The sequence below is a fragment of the Citrus clementina genome, unplaced genomic scaffold (assembly GCF_000493195.1).
Source record: "Citrus clementina cultivar Clemenules unplaced genomic scaffold, Citrus_clementina_v1.0 scaffold_2, whole genome shotgun sequence".
NCBI lineage: Eukaryota > Viridiplantae > Streptophyta > Magnoliopsida > Sapindales > Rutaceae > Citrus > Citrus x clementina.
This window is the reverse complement of record NW_006262688.1, coordinates 31,887,510-31,907,514: the sequence shown is the minus strand read 5'-3', so window position 1 is coordinate 31,907,514 and position 20,005 is coordinate 31,887,510. Positions and strand designations below refer to the sequence as shown.

Here is a 20,005-nt window from a genome sequence, read left to right as displayed (position 1 = left end):
AATATGCGCAAGGATGTGGAGTTATTTCTTGCCTCTTGTTTATTGTGTCAGCAAACAAAATACTCTACTCAGGCACCAGCTGGACTCCTTCAACCCTTGCCTATACTTTCACTAGTTTGGGAGGAAGTTACCATGGATTTCATTACAGGTTTACCATTTTCCCATGGGTTCACTGTTATCTTAGTTGTTGTTGACCGATTGACAAAATCAGCTCATTTTGGTGCTCTACCCACACACTTTACAGCAAGCAAAACAGCCGTTTTATTCACTGATATGGTTGTTAAGCACCATGGTTTTCCCCGTACCATAATTTCAGATCGTGACTCTATCTTTCTTAGTAGCTTTTGGAAGAAACTCTTTGAGTTAAGTGGTACCACATTGAAGCATAGTACAGCATATCATCCTCAAACGGATGGCCAGTCAGAGGTTGTTAATCGAGGACTCGAGCAGTATTTGCGAGTATTCACACAAGCGAAACCGACATTGTGGTTCGATTATTTAGGCTGGGCTGAGTTTTCTTACAACACTAGCTTTCATACAAGCATCCAAATGTCTCCTTTTAAGGCCTTGTATGGTCGTGAGCCACCTGTAATCCCTTCCTATACCGGGAGCTCTACTTCAATCCAAGCACTTGATGAATTGCTGCTGGAACGTGATGCCCTTCTAACAGCCTTGAAAACCAACTTGCGAGCAGCTCAACATAGAATGCAGCAAAAGGCTAATGCTCATCGCCGTGAGCTAGAGCTTCAGGTCGGGGATCAAGTTTTGGTTAAGTTGCAGCCTTATCGGCAAATATCAGTTGCAAACAGATTATCCAACAAGCTAGCGAAGCGATATTATGGTCCTTTTCGAGTAACGGAGCGTATTGGCGCTGTGGCCTATCGCTTGGATTTACCTCCTGACTCTAAGATTCATCCAGTCTTTCACATCTCACTTCTTAAACCGTTTCATGGTCAGGATGCCTCACAAGTTCATTCACTACCTAGCGAGTCTTACAATAACCAGCCTATGTCTATTCCCATTGCTATTTGTGCTCAACGTCAAGTGTTGGTTCATGGCATCCCACAATCCCAAATTTTAGTGCAGTGGCAGGATTGTGCTCCTGAGAATGCAACATGGGAAGCTCTTTCTGAATTCACTAAGCAGTACCCGAATTTTCACCTTGAGGACAAGGTGATTCCTCAAGGAGTGGAGGGTGATACAACCCCAATATTACAGTTAGACAAGCCCAACTCAGCTAGCTCTATCAATAGCGAGGAAAAGGCCCAGGCAAACTCAAGTGAGGCTATCCAAAACCGACCCCAAGATAACATCAAGCCAAGTCGCGTAAGGAAGCCTCCCAAATGGTTCAAGGATTACACACACTGAGCATATATGAGCAGAGGATTCGGTTTCTAACGGCTTTAGCTATTTAGAGAATAATTTTTTGTTATAGAGAGAGGTTGTTATTTAGTTTTGACAGCTGTGAGCATATTCTTGCTGCTATAAGTATTTCCATGGTTGTATTTGATGGATATATAAAATTCTGGACTCAGTTTCTTCTTCTTCTCTGAAATTTTCTCTCTATTCTCTCTTGCCATTCACTCGTTTCTTTAAAATTCTGGGAGCTTGCACTTGCTTGAAAAGTGTGGAAACCTTGCTGTTCGGTGTGCTCACCAGCGGCATAACAATCTAACAGCGGTACCACTATTACACTGTAGCCGAACCCAACTTAGCATGACACATCGTCAATCATACTTTTTGAGTACATAAGTTTATTATTAATTAATTAACTTGAGAAATCAAATGAAAACCAAGTGGTAATGTGTGTGTTATATCCAATCGAAGCGTAACATATAAGTAAAACCCACCAAAACCAAGATATGTAATAAATGAAAATATTCTCACAACTATTAGAAAGATTTTGAGTTATCCATCTTAGAATTAAGGGAAAGATGTGCTTGACCAACCCAATCAAATAGTTGTTAAAATTAAGTGATTAAATATTTTTAATAACCTAGTAATCCGATAATCTTATCAGGGTTATGGTCATAATGAGAGCAGGTGCATGGACTTGCTTTTTCTAATCCTAGCATCTCTCGGTACGTAATTTAGGATCGTGATGCCACGTGTTACTTTAAATAAAGTTGATACAAATAGGATTTTGAACCTGTACATATGAATCTGCCCGAAAGCCAGCATGTGATCAGGAGAAGAGATGGAGGAAGCCAAGTTCTAAAAGAATTGCATTCATAGATGCTGCAAAAAAAAAAAGTCTATCACCCAGTAAAATTGTGACAGGTATATGCAGCTTTAATTAAGCGTCTGGTGTACTGGTAGTTAAGTTACAGACTACACCAAAAACTCAAGGACAGAATTTTGAGATCACCCACTTCCCTTGATGAGAATGAGATGGCCGTACATTCTTTATTTAATTTTTTTGGTCTGCTTTTCATGATGAATTTTGAAATGGCAGATAACACGCATGTTCAAAAATTAAAGTGTCACTGTCCCGTGAACTAGATGAGCTGATGATATTCATAGTCCGTGTAAGCTTTTAGCGAGATGTACTAGAATTGCAACCCATTGTGTAGCAAGTGGAAGACTCAACAGTATGCCAGCACCGAGTGATAGTGGATATATTTGTCATTGAGATGGCATTTTGGTACGTAGCCAGATTACTCGTTTGAGGGAGATCACACGGCCGAATTCAGATTACCTGACTCTTTACTTTTAATTAAAGTTTTTTGGAAAGTTGTGGAAACAAGGACTCAAGGAGAGAGCTTTAAATCCTTTTGATACTCAATTTCAATCTGAAATCCTTTTCATAAAGAAAACGCATGTCTTTCTCTCTGGCCTACCAATACCATGCTACTTGGACAAACCAAGATGAGATTAATGAGCTTTCAAAAATGGCAACTAGCTAGATGAATCATGATTCAAAGTAGGTCATCTTAATTGGCCAGTTAGTGGCATTGACACCTAAACATTTTGATTAACATCCAAATCTGAACCGCCAATTATAGAAGGTTATAGAATTAATTTGACAAATCAAAAAGTTAGGTTGTCGAATTTTGATAAATCAAAACTTGACGGATGGACAATAAAATAAAATAAGCACTTTCTATTTTTGCTTCCACGGTGCTCTTAATTTGAACAAGAGAGGCTGATGCATGTTCAAGTGGAAGTTGGCCATAAGTTCCTAAATTGGCATTTCAATTAATCATTTACTTGGCATCGGATTCCATACATCATCCGCGGCATTGATTACGGTAAGTCATTACGAACACAATTTCAGCTCAAATTATATACTGACTTTGGCATCAATGTTGTTTTGAATTTGATTAGGTTTATAGGTTTCTTTTAGCACACGCGGGTGCATACAAAAGGAATTAAAACAAACAAGTATTTATTGCTTTGCTTTTACAGGAGCTTTTTCATGCTGTTGATCATAATGGAGAAGACTAAGGACCACCCATTGTTGTATCACATCTTACACTGGCAAATGGCAACCTTCTCTACCTTTCATTTTATCCCAATATTATCCATTCATTTCTTATCTCTTTTCTATTTTTTCCCCTTATTTAGTTATGGTCAATCACTGATCCTCTTTTAATTTTTTTTTTTTTATATCAAATTGGAATTGTGGTAATTTGCCGCAACAAATATTAATCAACACGATGAGGATGAGTGCAGCTCAAAATTTGACTCCAAATCATAAGAATAAAAAATCTGCTCCAAAACAAATTCTTAAATTGATATTTGAAGTTGATTTTGAAGATGACGTGGTTATAATCACTTTGAAAAGATAACCATTATAAATAGAGATTCCTGAATTGTTTTATCTCTCTTTTTCTCCCAATTCTCACGCACGTTTTTTACTTTTCAACACTTTCTTTAGTATTACCAATGGGCCTTTGGTTCAGTGGGAGAGCCCTTGTACTTAGAATAATGAGTGTAAGGGTTCGAGCCTCTATAAAAGTATTTATGAGGCTTATTTACAATCCTTCCTCAATTATCACATAATTGAGTGGAGCCAGTCTATTCCTCACGAAATGTGAGTAGAGTGGACAACTCTCAAATATTTGAGAGGGTTTGAAGAATTTGAACAGCACTTCAGATGAGTACATGCTACGATGAAGGTCCCAATTATAGAATCTGTGTGTAAATATTAATTGTAATACCTACAATCCTGTATAAACAATATTAAAAAAAAAAAACACTTTCTTTAGTATTCTAAATGATTCCTAAAGCTAATGGGATCATTTCATTGTCAATGGTCATTTTCTTTCTTCTTCGTGCTTTCTCTAAAAGTTACTTTAATTTCTTTCTTTGCTAGCTTTTGCCCAAAGTTCAGCAATTTTGACAAGGACTGTCCAACTCGCTTTCACTCTTTTGATCCCAAAAGGCAAGAAAAAATAATCAGCAGCTTTTATAACCATCCTTCCTTGCTGTAAATGTAAACACTTGGACACAGTCAACAGCCAACTTTTTTATTATTGGATAAATGATACTGTGCACCATGCAGGCGGCTATTGTGCTAATTACAACGTTCAGAGCAATTTATAACCTTATGGAAATTTACTATAATAAAGTTAGGTAAAAATTTATTTAGTCTCTATATTTTAATATTAGTGTCTATTTAATTTTTATATTTTTTAAAATACCTCGAAATATTTATATTGTTAAAGTATTGATACCCATACTGTTATTTTTTATTCTTTTGGTCTATGCTGTTAAAGTATTGATACCCATACCGTTACTTTTTATTCTTTTAGCTTACTTTTATAATATTACCCTTTTATAATAATTTTTTTATTTAGAGTTTTAGACATTAATAAAAAATAATTAAATTACTAATTTAACCCTAAAAATAAAAAATAAAATTTATAGTAATTTTTTTACAAGGATCATTTACACACTTGGTAGTTCGCATATAATTTTTGACAATTAAAAATTAATATAAATTTTTTATTTTCATTTTTTAAGGTAAAATTAGTAAGTTAATTATTTTCTTTTTATTAATGTTCAAACAAAAAAATTATTATAAAAATATAATATTATAAAAGTAAGCTAAAATAAATAAAAAATAATAGTAGAAGTATTAATAATTTAACGATAAAAATATTTTGAGATATTTTTAAAAATATATAAATTAAATAATTACTTATCTTAAAATACATTAACTAAATAGACTTTTACCCTTATAAAATTTACGCAACCAGCGATGAGAAATAGAGAAAGATAAAGAAATGAAACAGTGCTGATAACTTTATTAACATAAAAATAAATATTAAATCTATATTTATTATTATGATATGACAGTTAGCATCAGTGTTCTACAAAAGAGTGAAGACTACAAAAGAGTAACTTCACTGTAATTACTACCAAGAATAAGAGTAATTTTTAAAAACCTCCCATGAGGTTTGAGGCTGTTGCAAGTAGATGGTGAAAATCATTTTATTTGTAAAAGGCCCCCTACCGTTAGTTAAAATTTTCATTGACTAACTGTTGACTTTGAAAAGACAATATTGCCCCCAATATTTATAATTCTAAATATTTACAATTTCATAAGTAATTAAAACAATTATTTTCACCATGATCAAGTTATTGATATTTCCTTAAAATCTTAAAAAAATAAAATTACAAATCTTAATTATTTGATATAAAAATATAATTTTTTTTAAGTTTGTAATTTTAATTTTTTTAATATTTTAAGAAAATTTTAACTGACGTAAACTTTTTTTTAAGTTTGTAATAAAATTACAAATCTTAATTATTTGATATAAAAATATAATTTTTAAAAGTTTGTAATAAAATTACAAATCTTAATTATTTGATATAAAATATAATTTTTTTTAAGTTTGTAATTTTATTTTTTTTAAGATTTTAAGGAAATTTTAACTGACGTAAACTATTATTGGGGGTAAACTTTTATTGGGGGTAATATTGTCTTTTTAAAGTCAACAGTTAATCAATAAAAATTTTAACTAACGGTAAGGGGTCTTTTACAAATAAAATAATTTTTACCATCTACTTGCAACAACCTTAAACCTCAGGGGAGATTTTTAAAAATTATCCCCAAGAATAAATACCACAACAGCATTCCTTCTCTCTATGGGTAGGTTCATCCGTGGCATTTTGGTCATATGCTAATTTTAAATTCAAAACAAATCTTTTCGAATCACCCATCATTGCCAATACATGCAAGGCGGAGCAATAATTTCTTTTGAGAACTGAAGACTTGTCGACTCTAGATTAAGCCTCGATTGAAAACAATGTATTGCCCAACTTGACTATGTGTACATGCTTGGGAAAAAAAAAAGGGTCATATTCCGTCGCCTTCGTTGAAGTTAAAATCATCATGATTTGTAATTTCACTTCTGTGCAAGTCATTAAATAGCATTTTTTTTATTACAAAAAAATCTTATTCTATACATATATAGTATATACAAAATAATCAAAGCTTTGATGATGTATAATCAAAGTTCAGGGTCCGGCTATGGTGTATTAATTGCATTTAACTGTTAGATGCACTTATATAAATAAAATTTATTGACATTCAACGGTTGGATGCAATTGTGACACAGTATCACAGTTACACCTTAAGTTTTTCCCAAGGTTCAACATGACGAAAATGTACAACTAAAGCTCTGTAACATACTCAAAGTATGCCACTGAAGTACTAACAGAAGAAAATTCTCCCACCTCTACTGAGTGACCAAAATCATCCACTTTAAAATTAAGAATTGTTGACTATCGAGTGCGTTATTTAAAAGGTAAGTGACATTTTCAGTTTTCTCAGAGAGTTTTGCACTATACAATACGTGCTTACATCGATCCTTTATGTAATTGTAGATAAAGCATATTTCTTTAATTTCTGCTTTCTATGAGATTTTATCCGAATATGGGATAATTTTACATGATTTGAACGTTTATCAAAAATCTCTCTTTTCATTTGAACGAATTCTGATTGTTAATTATGATTAGCGATAATAATCATGAACCATGGTAGCTTTCATTGAATGTATCAATTTATATATAAAAGAAAAAAAAAATCTCCAAGTAACATTTATTTATATATATTCTAGGGTGGCATTTTCTTTCTTTGTATTTTATATTTATATAATTTCTGTAAACTTAACATAAATTTTGGAACCTGATTTTACTTTTCCTTTTTTCTCTCAAAGGGTAATTACCTGATTTTAATGTGTGTTTTATTGTTACGAATCACGGGGATCCTGGGTGAATTGAGTTCACAATAATTGGGCCCAACATAGCCCATTTATCAAATTTTGATTCAAAATTTGTTTAGATTGGTACAAAGCCTAAGAAATCAGTACGCTGCTTCACTTCTTGCTATTATGATCTTCATACAAAATTAAAAAATAAATACTAATGTGTATATATATATAGTAGTTTTTTGGTCATAAATTTTAAAGTGCGGGAAAGTTTAGGAAAACTTTAAAACTGCACAACTTTAAAGGCTTACAGTTTTAAACTTTTAAAATCATGCGGTTTTAAAACTTTTCAACATTTTCCCGCATTTTAAAATTCTGAACTGAAACATTTCTCTCTCTATATATATGTATATATATACACACATACAGGGTGACATGGATCGTTCAGAAAAATAAAACTTTAATGAGAAAAACTAATTTATTAAATTAAATTAAATTGCAACTTTGTTAAACTTGCAATTAACAGCAGATGCAGATTCCAAGTTGTCCGGGTCATTATCCTAAATTAAAGGATCGCCCTAATTTCTAACCCATATTATGAACGAATTAAACCACAAAACTCCTCCAAATCTCTCTCTAAAGTCTAAACAATCAAATTCAACAAACTCTGTAACTACAGTGTACAACACACACACACACCAATCTCATTTCCTCCATTGATCGCAACCAAACCCTAATTCTAACATCCCCATAAATTCACTCACCACACTCCATCAAAAACTTTTCCTCGCTCAGCAGCATGGCCACATTTTGCAACTCTCCCGTCACTTTCATTAATGCCTTTTAACCATGGAAACAGAACTCCTCAAGCTCAAGAAACTCCCTTCCCTGCAAATAAGTAGAAACTCTTCGAGCGTAAGGGACAATTCTGACGTCGAAGATGATCTTAGATACACAAGCTTGAAGGATATCATCATAAACTCACCTCCGGCAACCCATGCAAGCAATCATGAGGGTAACAACTACGATTTCGACTCGTCGAGTATCGCCATTAGAAACCATTTAGTGAAGAGAGCTGCCTCTGCATATGTTCAGTCGGCAGCCATCGTTGCAACAAGAAACCAGAATTATTTTATCGATCATGTCTGGAGGAGGATAAGGAGTAGGGCTGAAATCACAACTTCTTGTTGGAATGTTTACGTGAGAAACCCTTTGCATGCATGTTTCAATCCCATTTACAGGTTTCTTGCTTACACTGTTTGTGTCGTGTGGAATAGCATGACGCGCATATCATGATGAAAATCAGCTATATATATCTATCTCAGGTTCTTTATTTTTCATTTTTGGGTCATCTTGCTTTTTTCCTCTTTCTGGGTTATGTTCTAATTATAATCCATTTGTATTAGAAAGTTGTTGTAAATTATATATTATGTGTTAAGTTGTAAAGGATCTTATGTTTATATACTATTAATTAATATATAGATAAGCTAGTTTAAAATATTCTTCTAGATTATTTGTTGAAAGAAAAGAAAATGTTGGAAATAGAATCTTAATTATTAGAGAACGATTACAACACAAGTACATATGGTGTTGTCTTGTACAATGCTTCTAGCCCCCACTATTCTCTGTTGAAAAATCTCCAAGTTTTCCAAGTTTTTTGCTACATTCTCCAAAATTTTATGACTGATATGCAACTTATGATGCATTGAGTATAGAATACTGCGATACTTACTATGATTATAGCATCACTCCCACTACTATTATACATCATTTTATTTATCTTTCTACTTAGAGATTTATTTAGTTTTAGCTATATTTATTTAATGAGGGGAAAAACTTATTATGTCTCCTTAATAGGTTTATTTGTTCATTTTTATTTTAATACATTACCTCGTATCACCGTACTTTATCTAGAAAAAAAAAATGTACAATTGTAAAATTAACGATAGAGAGCCCACCAACCAACCCTTCCACAGCCCCAAGCAAAAGTAAATAAAAGTTGAACTAATCTACCTTAGTGAGTTTGATATAGCTTTATTGCATTGGGGCAGGGTGTATATCATTTCCTTTTTTTTTTTTTTGGGTAAAAGTTGGGGGTGGGAGGGCGGTAAATGCTCAATTAGTATCTATATTTTTATTTAAGTACTCGTTTAGCACCCATATTTTTAAAAGAATCTCGAACTACCTTGGCGTAAAATATATAAGATTCTTACCCCTTCAACATACTCTTGACATAAATTAATTTATCTATAAAAAAATTTAATTAGCAAATTAATCAGTAAATATCAATGTGAAAGAACTATTTTTTTGTACCTATGCAACAATCTTACTAATAATTAATTTACCAAATTAGTCATAAAAGTAAAATAATAATATAAAAGTTTGTGCAATTTTTTATGTTATTTTAAAGTTAATTTGATAAATTATCTTTTTTTTTTCATTAATTTCAATTTGATAAATTATCTTCTTTTTTTTCATTAATTTCTCCAAGAATATTGTTGTAGAAGTATTATTGTAAAAGGAAAGAAAAAGTTATAGTAGGAATGTATATTTAACAATAGGAGTGTCTTCAAGTATTTTTTTTAATAAATATAACGATTAAACAAGCACGTTAACTTAAAATATAGGACGACACGAGCTTAATTTGGATATCAAGAAATAAACTCAAGGCGTAATAAAATTAAAAAAAAAACATTTTCAATTTAGACTGGGGGGCGCTGTATCAAACAAATTACATTGTATGTGTGTGTGTGTGTGTATATGAGCTGGCTAAATTACGTTTAAACTTTAACGTAACTGACGCCAGACACAACAACAATAGCGGGGCCTATTACTGTGCACTGTTGCTGTATCTGGCCTAAGTTACGTTAGCATAGCCATATATATATATACATACACACATAAACACACACACACGCACTCACAGTTGTTACTGTGATTGTTGTTTATTTGTTGAAAATTTTCTTATAATATTTTAATTTATTAAATCCGATCCTCATATTTAGACTGACTAGTCAAAAAGAACCATTCACTTGTTACTCACGGACATGATGATGAACTTCGACAAATGTAGGCCGAGAAAGTTATAAAGCTGACAATGGCCGCAGTTATAATACAGAAAAATGGAACATAGATCATATATTATATAGTACTAATAACTAATTTGAATCTATAATTAACGTAACGGGTTACGCATAATAACATTATCAAAGATACGTTTGAATAAATTGCTTAAAAAAGATTACCTTGTTATTTATTTAATGCATAGATAAGCGGTCTGTTGGACACATTCTGTAACTTTTAGGCGCTGCCCATAATATGACTTCTGAAGAGACGAGAGTCGGTCCAAAGGGCAAAAACAGGACAATGAAATGAATTCCCTGACTGGGATCTTTGACCATTGAAAAAGAAAAAAAGAAAAAAAATGTGTTTATTATTTATCTTTTTTAAATAAAATTTTTGAAGGATGGTAAAGGGGTGAGAACCGTGAGTAAAAAAGGAAATAACTGATAACGATAGCAAAATCCGACGGCGTCACTGTCCCTACTCACGAGAAGACGATAGACTGACCGTCTAACGACGGCGTTTCAGGCGTTTCTTGTCGGCTTGTCGGTTTATTTTACCATATTCAGAACCATATCACTCTCTCCAACGCCACACAAAAATCTACAACCTTCTTTTTCACTTGCAACTGAAACGCAACGTACAGGCGATCACGCGAATATCAGCCAACGCCTGCATGCATTATGTGTACATACAGCACTTGTCTTTTTATGTGACTCTACACGAATCCTTTTCAGTTGGGATTTTGGGGCACTGCCCTTCATGGGTCCCACCATCTTATGGCTTCACTGGTTTCTTCTGCCCCACATGGGTCCCACTATAAGGGCTCTACTGGCTTTGTTTGACTGGCGCATGTTAGAAAACGAGGGTTAAAACGGTATAGTTGTACTGTAAAACCGTTGTGTTGGTATGTGTCTGTCTGTAATTGTAACGTAAAATTTGAAGTTAAAATATAATATAAAATCCTTCTAATATATATATATATATATATATATATATATATAAAATATAAAATCTGAAAAAAAAAAAACCTTATTGTTTAATTGTTTAAACTTTTGGATGAAATGATTTAATTAACACGATAATAGAAATCCAAATTCGAGGTCAGTTGCTGATCATTTCAATCTCATGAAATTTATATTTGTCCTAATTCCGCTCTATATTTTGCATGAGAAGACATATGATTTATTATAATATTTCTTAATAGCCTCACTTAAGTTTTTGGATTGAGCAGTTGAATGATTTTATTTTTTCAGTTAAAAATCATCATAGGGTGGGGGGTTAGACAAGACTTTCTTACTTGTAGAAGAATATATTTGGAGGAGGATATAGAGTAAATCTTCCAAGTTGAAGAATAAAAACAACCATTAAATGAAAAAGAAAAAATAATAATAAAAGAGAACGTAAACTCATTGTTTTCAATCTATTCCTCCAAATATGCTTAGTATATTGATTAATGATGTTCATGGGGTTACACACTCCCGATTAGTGTTGTCTTAGCTCTCTTAAGAGCCCTTTAATGATAAAAAAAGAAAGAGAACGTAAACTAAAGAGAACAAACTAAGTAAAGGCTAACAAAAGAAAACGATTAGAGTGCCACTTACAATACTTGCGACCGGTCACTAATGTTTGAACCAGAGGGATGAGAGCCAGCAACACGAAAATTGAGGCTGAGATCAAGCCGTCTGTACTCTCAGAAGAAACAATTATTAGCCACCGGATTGAGTAGTTGAATGATGATATTGAAAAATTTATGTTGTTGAAACTATTGAAACATGTTACTAACAAGTATTCAGAGTTTCAAATACATTATCATTATAATTAAGAAAAATTTTCTCCCAACTAATTCTAAAATATTAAAAATGCAAGTAGTCATCACTAGTTTTTAATATTTCTACACCATTCTAAATTTTAGTTTCATATTTAACTCAATTAACTACGGTTAATAAAAAAAAAAATTTACCTCTCAAGGCATCCCTTTCTCTCATTGTATTCTTCTTGATAATTTTATTTAACAGGCACGTCTAAGAGAAGAAGGGATACTGCCATGCCATACTGGCCGGGGAAAGGCATGCTTCTGATTCTGAAGGTGGATGATTATTACTGTTAGGCATTAGCTTCAGGGGACTGTGAATCCGTACAAATCGAATAAGAAAATAAAGCCAGATATAGGGATCTAGTGTCGTCAGAATTTGTCCCTCTCTTTTCTCTCCACTATTTATCTTTTGTTTTGTTCCATTTTATTTTTTTCGTAAATTTGCAAAACCCTAGGAACCCGTTGTTCTTCATCCGAAGCACTTGCTTTGTTCTTTAGTATTTGACCCCTTTCACTTCGAATTTTCTATTCAACAGCGCACAATAAGACTCGAGTCAATGCCATTAAAAAATTGAATCACAAAACAGCAACTTCAACTTCTAGTTAACATTAAGAAATTCAATTTGCCAAATTTGTTGGGGCATCGCAACTGAAAATTGCAATATTGATGAATATTGAACATAAATTAAGACTAATTCAATTAAAAATATAAAACGTATAAATGTATACGACAGCTTTACTGTGATACAATTCTATATATATGTATGTGTAATACAATTGATGTGCCCACAATTATAGAAGTTAAAACCTGCATATCTCGCTCCTCTTAAAGCTCTCTATCACAACTTTGACCGTAGCTTTCCAGAATCTCCATAAACACTACTTCGAAACCCTTGAGTCTCTCCAGTAAACTTTCTACTTTCTAATATTGCAGTACTGCTTTCTATTTTTATTTTTTTCTTCAAACATCATCAAAATCTTTCGAATCTTTCTTTATATCATTTAATATTTCTAAGAAAACTCCATATCGATGCAGGTTGCTAAGAAAGCCGGACTCCAAATGGCGAAAGCTATGACACTCAACAGCGAGGCCTCATCGTCATCATCATCATCGGCAGCAGCAGCAGCGGCGATGAAGCTTGAGAAGACCTACGAGATAGTGACCCACCTGGCCTCCAGCAACGCCGTCGTTTTGTTCAGCATAAGCGGTTGCTGCATGTGCACTGTAGCGAAGCGCCTCCTCTTCAGCCTTGGCGTTGGCCCCACCATCGTCGAGCTCGACCACCATGTTGCCGGACGTGAAATCCAGGCCGTCCTCTTCCAGCTCTCATCCAACGGCCAGCATCAGACTGTCCCGGCTATCTTTGTTGGTGGAAAGTTCCTTGGGGGGATTGAGACTCTCATGGCTTGCCATATCAATGGCACCTTGGTCCCTCTCCTCAAAGACGCCGGTGCCCTTTGGCTTTGAACTTTATTTTTAGGTCTAAAGAAAAAAAAAAAAAAGTATGCTGTTTTGTTTTCTGCAAGCTAGCTTAGGTAGGCAACTTAAGTATTTAATCACTTTAAATTAAACTCTATAGTTTAATGCGTTCAGCAGTTGGCGATTATTGTACAGAGAAAGATGATGGCTCGGCCCCATGACTAATTAATTAATTAAGCAGTATATGTTTTGATTTCTTATATATAGATTTGAATATTGCTTATTAATGTTCATAAAATCTGATTATCAGACAAGTTAAAGCTTGTTATTAATTAAAGAATCATAACTCCGCTCTGTTGTCTATCTGTAAAAGCAGCAACACTATTAGTTCATCACTTTTTTTTTTTTAAAAAACAAATTTAGAATAATCATCTAAGCCGGAAAATATGGTGGTAAAGCCGTGGGTTTGCCCGAGAAAGAAAAATGGTGACAAGTACGTCATTCTCCGTACAGTAAGTAATAAATAACGGTATCTTGTTGTGGTTAATTGTATTTTGGTGCCTCATCTTGGTTAATATGCAAAATTATAACTTATTATATGCGGATCCCACGTGTTGTTGTTATCTTTTGTTATTATATGCTGAAAATTAGACCGTCGCTTATAGCTAGGGTTCATATAGAGTAGAGGTGATGTTCTTCCTTTTCCGTATATCAGCTTTAACCAGAAAAGGGAGTGTCCAAAAGAGCTCCATCGATCATTGCCTGCTACTGCTCAAGTGTTTTCAACGATACATGTAACAACAATAACTTTTTCTTTTTTTAATTTTTTTTTTCTTCAAAAAAGAACCCCAATGATATCATGGAAACTTTTTCATGGTAGTGCAGCATATATTTGGACATTATTATAATTGTTATTATTGTTTTATATATATATATATATTCTGCAGAAATATAGGTTGAGTTAATATATTTATGGAATTAAACCTTCTAAACAGATAATTACATGCGAAAATATACTTCGTTCCAGAACTAACCTTATCACCAGACATGCAGATCACTTCGAGCAGTTGGTACGATCGGATTCAGATAGATAAAGACAGCAATATATAGGATGGCAGGAAAAATAATTACATTGTGAGAGCAATCGCTTTCGAATTCGTTTTCAAAGAATTTATTAATAATATCATGAAAATCCGTTGTGATATCATAAGTAAGATTTTACGAATTTTGACCATGATTTTCTCATTTCCAGAAACAGAATATATATATATATATGCATGTGATCTCCCATGCATCTCCTCCTCAAACAATCATCTCTCCACTCCACAATAACTGTGCGTTCCTCTTTCTCAGTTTTTCTTGTTGACCCATTGTTTGACTATCTGACTACTCTATATGCCCCTTGATTAGCCCCTGGCCTGTTATTGCTTTCCACAAATCAGATCTAGAAATGTCCTCGCCCACTGAGGCACTCATTACATTTGTAGGCTAACAGGCAACATTAATTTAGATGAACAATTGAGAGGTTTGGCACGAAGACCACATAAGATTAAATTAAGGGTTTTTTTTTTTGGTGTGCACAAATGAAAGTTGATCAAAAATTGACAATATTAATTGACATATGTTACCATTCTAGCATTTACTTTTGTAATTACGTGAATAAGTAATTTTTTCTATTAGGGTATCATCGAGTGGTTTTTAAGTAATTTTCTTCACTAGCCATCCAAGTTTGAACTAAGGGGAGGAAAGAAAAAAAGGCAAGGGCTTTTCTATCCCGAATCATTTTAATAAAATAATTAACGCTCCTGAGGCTAGAGGCAACAAAAATTAATTTGAGCTTTGTCTCCTCATTTGGAAGGACTGAATTGATTGGCCATGCAGACTGTGTAAGTTTATTTGAATTTTAGACAAGCATTTCGATTTGTTTGTAATAAGTGGGGTGTGAATACAAAAGCCGAGGAGGGGAAATATCAGCTCCCGAATGCACTTAAGCCCAAAATGAGCAACCGAGAAAACTCGTGAAATCCCAATAAAAGCCCAATAAAGTTTGGGTGCAGGCCTGACCCACGAGAGTTCTTGCGGTCTTTTGGTACCCTGAATTGCTCTTGCCCATTGTTTTAACTGCTTCGAATTCACGGAAAGCGAGAAGAGACGATCAAAAACCATCAGCAATCAACGTTCAACGCCCATCGTTTTCCCTTGATCTCTTTAGTTTTCAGTCACATTATAGTTATATATAAAATCCCGTTATTGTCTGACTAAAAGATATGTTAATAACTTCTGTTTTAATTACTGACTAATGACATAAGATAATACATACAATACGCAGAAGGAAACAGCAGCGCTAAGCTGCCAATTCGAATTTCTGTTTATCCCTTTCAATTTCTCGGAAACCAAACAGATAAAGGTTGATTTTATTAGGCCGTTCAGAGATTTTTAGTACTGTCCAATGGTGGAACCAGAGGCTGAAAAGAAGAAGAAAGACACGAGCTACAAAACGCGATGGAGTTTATTAGTTGGCGCTCTAGTCGCGATTTTGATTGCCGTAGCCTTGGCTTATGCTTTAAAATCACCAAATTTATCTCACTTTGCACCGGCCGATAAGAGCTGTCACTGTGCTCAGGTATTACGAAATTAAATTAAAATGTCGATAATGATTTTGCTTTCGCATTGTTTTTTTTTTTGCTTATTTTTCAATTTTAGCTGCTCGTAAAATTCACATTTATGAATTCGTTGCTTAAAAAGATCGGATTAGATAAATAAGTGCTGTCATTTTGTTTAGATTGTGTTAGTTTGATTCAATTTGCTTGATTGAGCGATTAATTGCATTCAAATTTTGAATTTTGTGCAGGAGAAAGACAAGTACAGCGGCGTGGTGGAGGATTGTTGCTGTGATTACGAGACTGTGAATCAGCTGAATGAGCAAGTGTTGCATCCTTCACTACAGGAGCTTGTTAAAACTCCATTTTTCCGATATTTTAAGGTTTGTTTATGATTCCATATGAAACAAATAGGCTAAAAATTGAAGCCAAAATGCCATCGCAAGTAATATTCATAACTTAAAAAAGTGAAGTTAGTCTCAAAAATGCTGGATGAGAAATATTTCTGATTCCTGCTCATTTCTTGATGTATTTTAGTTCTCCATTTTTTTTTCCAATTTTGTTGTTTCACTTACCTTCAATCACTGGAATCGGATAGTTATAAAGCTCTGTTGGTGTATGTGCTAGGTTAAGTTGTGGTGTGACTGCCCTTTCTGGCCTGATGATGGTATGTGCCGTCTCCGGGACTGCAGTGTTTGTGAATGCCCTGAAACTGAATTTCCAGAAAGTTTTAAGAAGCCCTTCATTCGTGGCCTCTCATCTGATGATCTTGCGTGTCAAGAAGGAAAGCCAGAGGCTGCTGTGGATCGCACTCTAGACAGAAAGGCTTTCAGAGGCTGGACAGAAACCGACAACCCATGGACTCATGATGATGAAACTGACAATGGTTAGTCTTTCATTTGTATTCAAGCACAACCACATATTTATTTTTAATTTGTTATAAGCATGAAATTGTTGCATTTTAAGCTTGCTAGTTGGTTATATATATATATATATAAAATCATGCTCGCTCGCATTTTTCTTAATGTGGTCACACTCTTAAACTGTGCGGTTTAAAAGAGTTAAAAACTAACTCTCTTAAACCCCATGGTTTTAAAGTGTGTCCAAATGAAAATAATAATAATAATAATAAGGGTGCCCGCACTATAGAAAAATTATATATATATATATATATAACGATAATCCGTATCAATAGATTCAATGTACATTTCTTTTAGTTTTATCTCTTCTGATTAGACAACTCGGTTGTTTATCTCCCCTTAAATTGAGTATGGATGTAGCAAGTGATGTGCATTTCCTTTTGCAGCTGAGATGACATATGTAAATCTCCAACTGAATCCTGAACGTTATACTGGCTACACTGGTCCATCAGCTAGAAGGATATGGGATGCTGTTTACTCAGAAAACTGCCCTACATGTGAGTTCATGCTGCCTCTCTTTATGCATGCATCTCATATGTTGTTTGAAGCCAAAATTGTTTTTATTTTATGATAAGCTGTAATATTCATGTTTTTGGTTTATGATGGTTTTGCTGCTTCTTCTAGCTTTTCTCTTTATTCTTTTATGGCCTTTCTCACATGTACTATTTCTGGTTCTCTTGTACTTCGGAAACAATACCTCTGCTTGTGTTGAATCTTTTAGAAGTTAATATTTATCAAGTGATGTGATATCTTCCTTATCCGACTTTTGAATTTTTTCTTTAAAGTTGCTGCAAGATTATTTGCTTTTATGATTTTCGTTGTATTTGTTGCGCATTTCTACTTGGTCATGCTGTCAAACTTGTTTTACGTTAGTCTCTTGCTTCTGTTATTTCATGTTTGTTGAGGCTGTTTCCCTTCTACTAAGACTAGAGGGTCTTAATTTAGTTCTTCATCCTTGTTTTCACAATGACACAGTCTGTTCATTATCTACCTCAACTGCAGATCCATCCAAACACTTATGCCAAGAGGAAAGGATATTGTACAAATTGATATCTGGTCTTCATTCTTCTATTTCGATCCACATTGCTGCTGATTATCTTCTTGATGAAGCTAACAATTTGGTATATATTTCCATCCCTGCTAACTAATTTTTGGTGCAGTCTTAAAATTTGTTAATGTTTGTATAAATTTTGAGCCTCTATGTATCTGCAGCTTGAATTCTAACTCTCTTTTGCACTGTGAATCTATTTGACTTGAATGATTTAGACTGTTCCCTTCATAAGAATTTGTAATGCCACTTGTAAGGTTTCCAGATAAGAAGCCTCAACCCAGGCCTAGTAATTTGTAGCTTATGGAGACTTTTGCATTTGTGTTATTTAAATTATAGATATACATAATGGTGATCTAAGCGGTCTAATTGTTTATCTTATGCTGTCTTCTTTTGCAATTTCAGTGGGGTCAAAATCTCACATTGATGTATGATCGAGTTTTAAGATATCCAGATCGAGTTAGAAACTTGTACTTCACATTCCTTTTTGTCCTCCGAGCTGTGACAAAGGTGAGAATCGACTTTGATAAATGAGTCAAATTTTGTTTACAGGATTGCATACTCCAAAATATTTACCAAATGATGGTCCCATCTCTGAAATAGTTGCTTTTGTTTTATGTGAAATTCATTGGATTTTCAGTTTCTTCAAACATCTGATGTAAACCTGACCATACAGTGTTTGTGAATGCATTTTAGGCAGCAGAGTACCTGGAACAGGCTGAATATGAAACTGGTAACCCTATGGAGGACCTGAAGACACAGTCCTTAATGAAACAGCTTCTCTATAATCCACAACTGCAAGCTGCATGCCCACTCCCCTTTGATGAGGCTAAGTTATGGAAAGGCCAGCGGGGACCTGAACTGAAACAGAAAATTCAGGGACAATTTAGAAACATTAGGTTATGCTCAAATCCTTCTAGACTAATTGTTGATCTTTCTTATAATGTGGATTTTTTCTTTTTTCAAATGATAAAACCATGATTACTTAAGTGGTTTTTTGCTATCAGACCTTCATAGCTCAGAATTCATTTCTAACATTATACATTTTTTGATGAAGTACCATAAAGCCACATTTTGTTTTTGCTTTCAAATATACATTTGCTGATCAAACCCTTCTCTTTTTGTGCGGTTGATTATTATTATTTTTTCTGGTACAATATGCCTTGTCCTTATGGAAATGAGATAACTTTTTTCATTTTCATTGCAGCGCACTGATGGATTGTGTTGGTTGTGAGAAGTGTCGACTTTGGGGGAAGCTTCAGGTTCTTGGTCTTGGTACTGCATTGAAAATCCTCTTCTCTGTCAATGGTGAGGAACACTTGAGTCAAACTGTAAGTATCACCTCGAATGGAAGATTTGAAACTTCACATTCTAATTTCCTTTTTTATGTATAACCATGTTTTAAACACTGCTCCAACATTGTAAGGCAGATTCCTTTGGCACTTCACCTTTTTACCGTATACTTCTCTTCTGTACTTTGAATAATAGTCTTAGAAATGGCAATAGGAGAGGTCAGTATGCGACACTAGCCTGAAGTTGTCTTGGCAAGATATGAACCAAGACAACTGCATGTAGGATACATCTGAACACATGTTTCTGAGCAAGATTTAAGCCATGCAAATAGAGGTTGTGCCCACATCAATATATTTCCAATACATTCAGAACAAACTTCAGTGCAACAAGGGATGAGGAAAGTTCATCTTCTTGTATATACCTATTGTCCACCCAATTTATCAAGTGTAAGATCAGTAATAAAGTACCCATTGTTTTCTGAGCAGTTACGGTTCTTTTATATTCCTTTGGCAACAAGTGCATAATTTTCCTATTAGCTACCACTCGCTGGTTTCAGTTTTCCTTCTGTCATTGTCATTTTACCTTGTATTGAGGTTTTCTGTGTTAATCTTCAGCTGCAGCTGCAACGGAATGAAGTGATTGCCTTGATGAATCTCCTCAATCGACTATCAGAATCTGTTAAACT

General features: G+C 34.0%; 2 protein-coding genes across 2 annotated transcripts in view; both read left to right on the top strand.

The window, feature by feature from the left end:
* Positions 1 to 12,845: 12,845 nt before the first annotated feature.
* LOC18051862 (glutaredoxin-C9) lies at positions 12,846 to 13,522 on the top strand. The gene is made up of 2 exons (XM_006448950.2): positions 12,846 to 12,945; positions 13,076 to 13,522. Exon 2 carries the CDS (start codon positions 13,100 to 13,102, stop codon positions 13,505 to 13,507), a length of 408 nt encoding a protein of 135 aa, XP_006449013.1. The 5' UTR covers positions 12,846 to 12,945; positions 13,076 to 13,099; the 3' UTR covers positions 13,508 to 13,522.
* Positions 13,523 to 15,595: 2,073 nt separating this feature from the next.
* Positions 15,596 to 20,005, top strand: part of LOC18051264 (endoplasmic reticulum oxidoreductin-2) — a 4,688-nt gene continuing 278 nt past the window's right edge. The window contains exons 1-9 of the mRNA XM_024190968.1: positions 15,596 to 16,082; positions 16,311 to 16,442; positions 16,687 to 16,945; positions 17,366 to 17,476; positions 17,955 to 18,100; positions 18,433 to 18,537; positions 18,724 to 18,926; positions 19,235 to 19,358; positions 19,935 to 20,001. Of these exons, the coding sequence (XP_024046736.1) occupies positions 15,909 to 16,082; positions 16,311 to 16,442; positions 16,687 to 16,945; positions 17,366 to 17,476; positions 17,955 to 18,100; positions 18,433 to 18,537; positions 18,724 to 18,926; positions 19,235 to 19,358; positions 19,935 to 20,001 (1,321 nt within the window). The 5' untranslated portion in view covers positions 15,596 to 15,908. The remainder of the gene's footprint in view (positions 16,083 to 16,310; positions 16,443 to 16,686; positions 16,946 to 17,365; positions 17,477 to 17,954; positions 18,101 to 18,432; positions 18,538 to 18,723; positions 18,927 to 19,234; positions 19,359 to 19,934; positions 20,002 to 20,005) is intronic.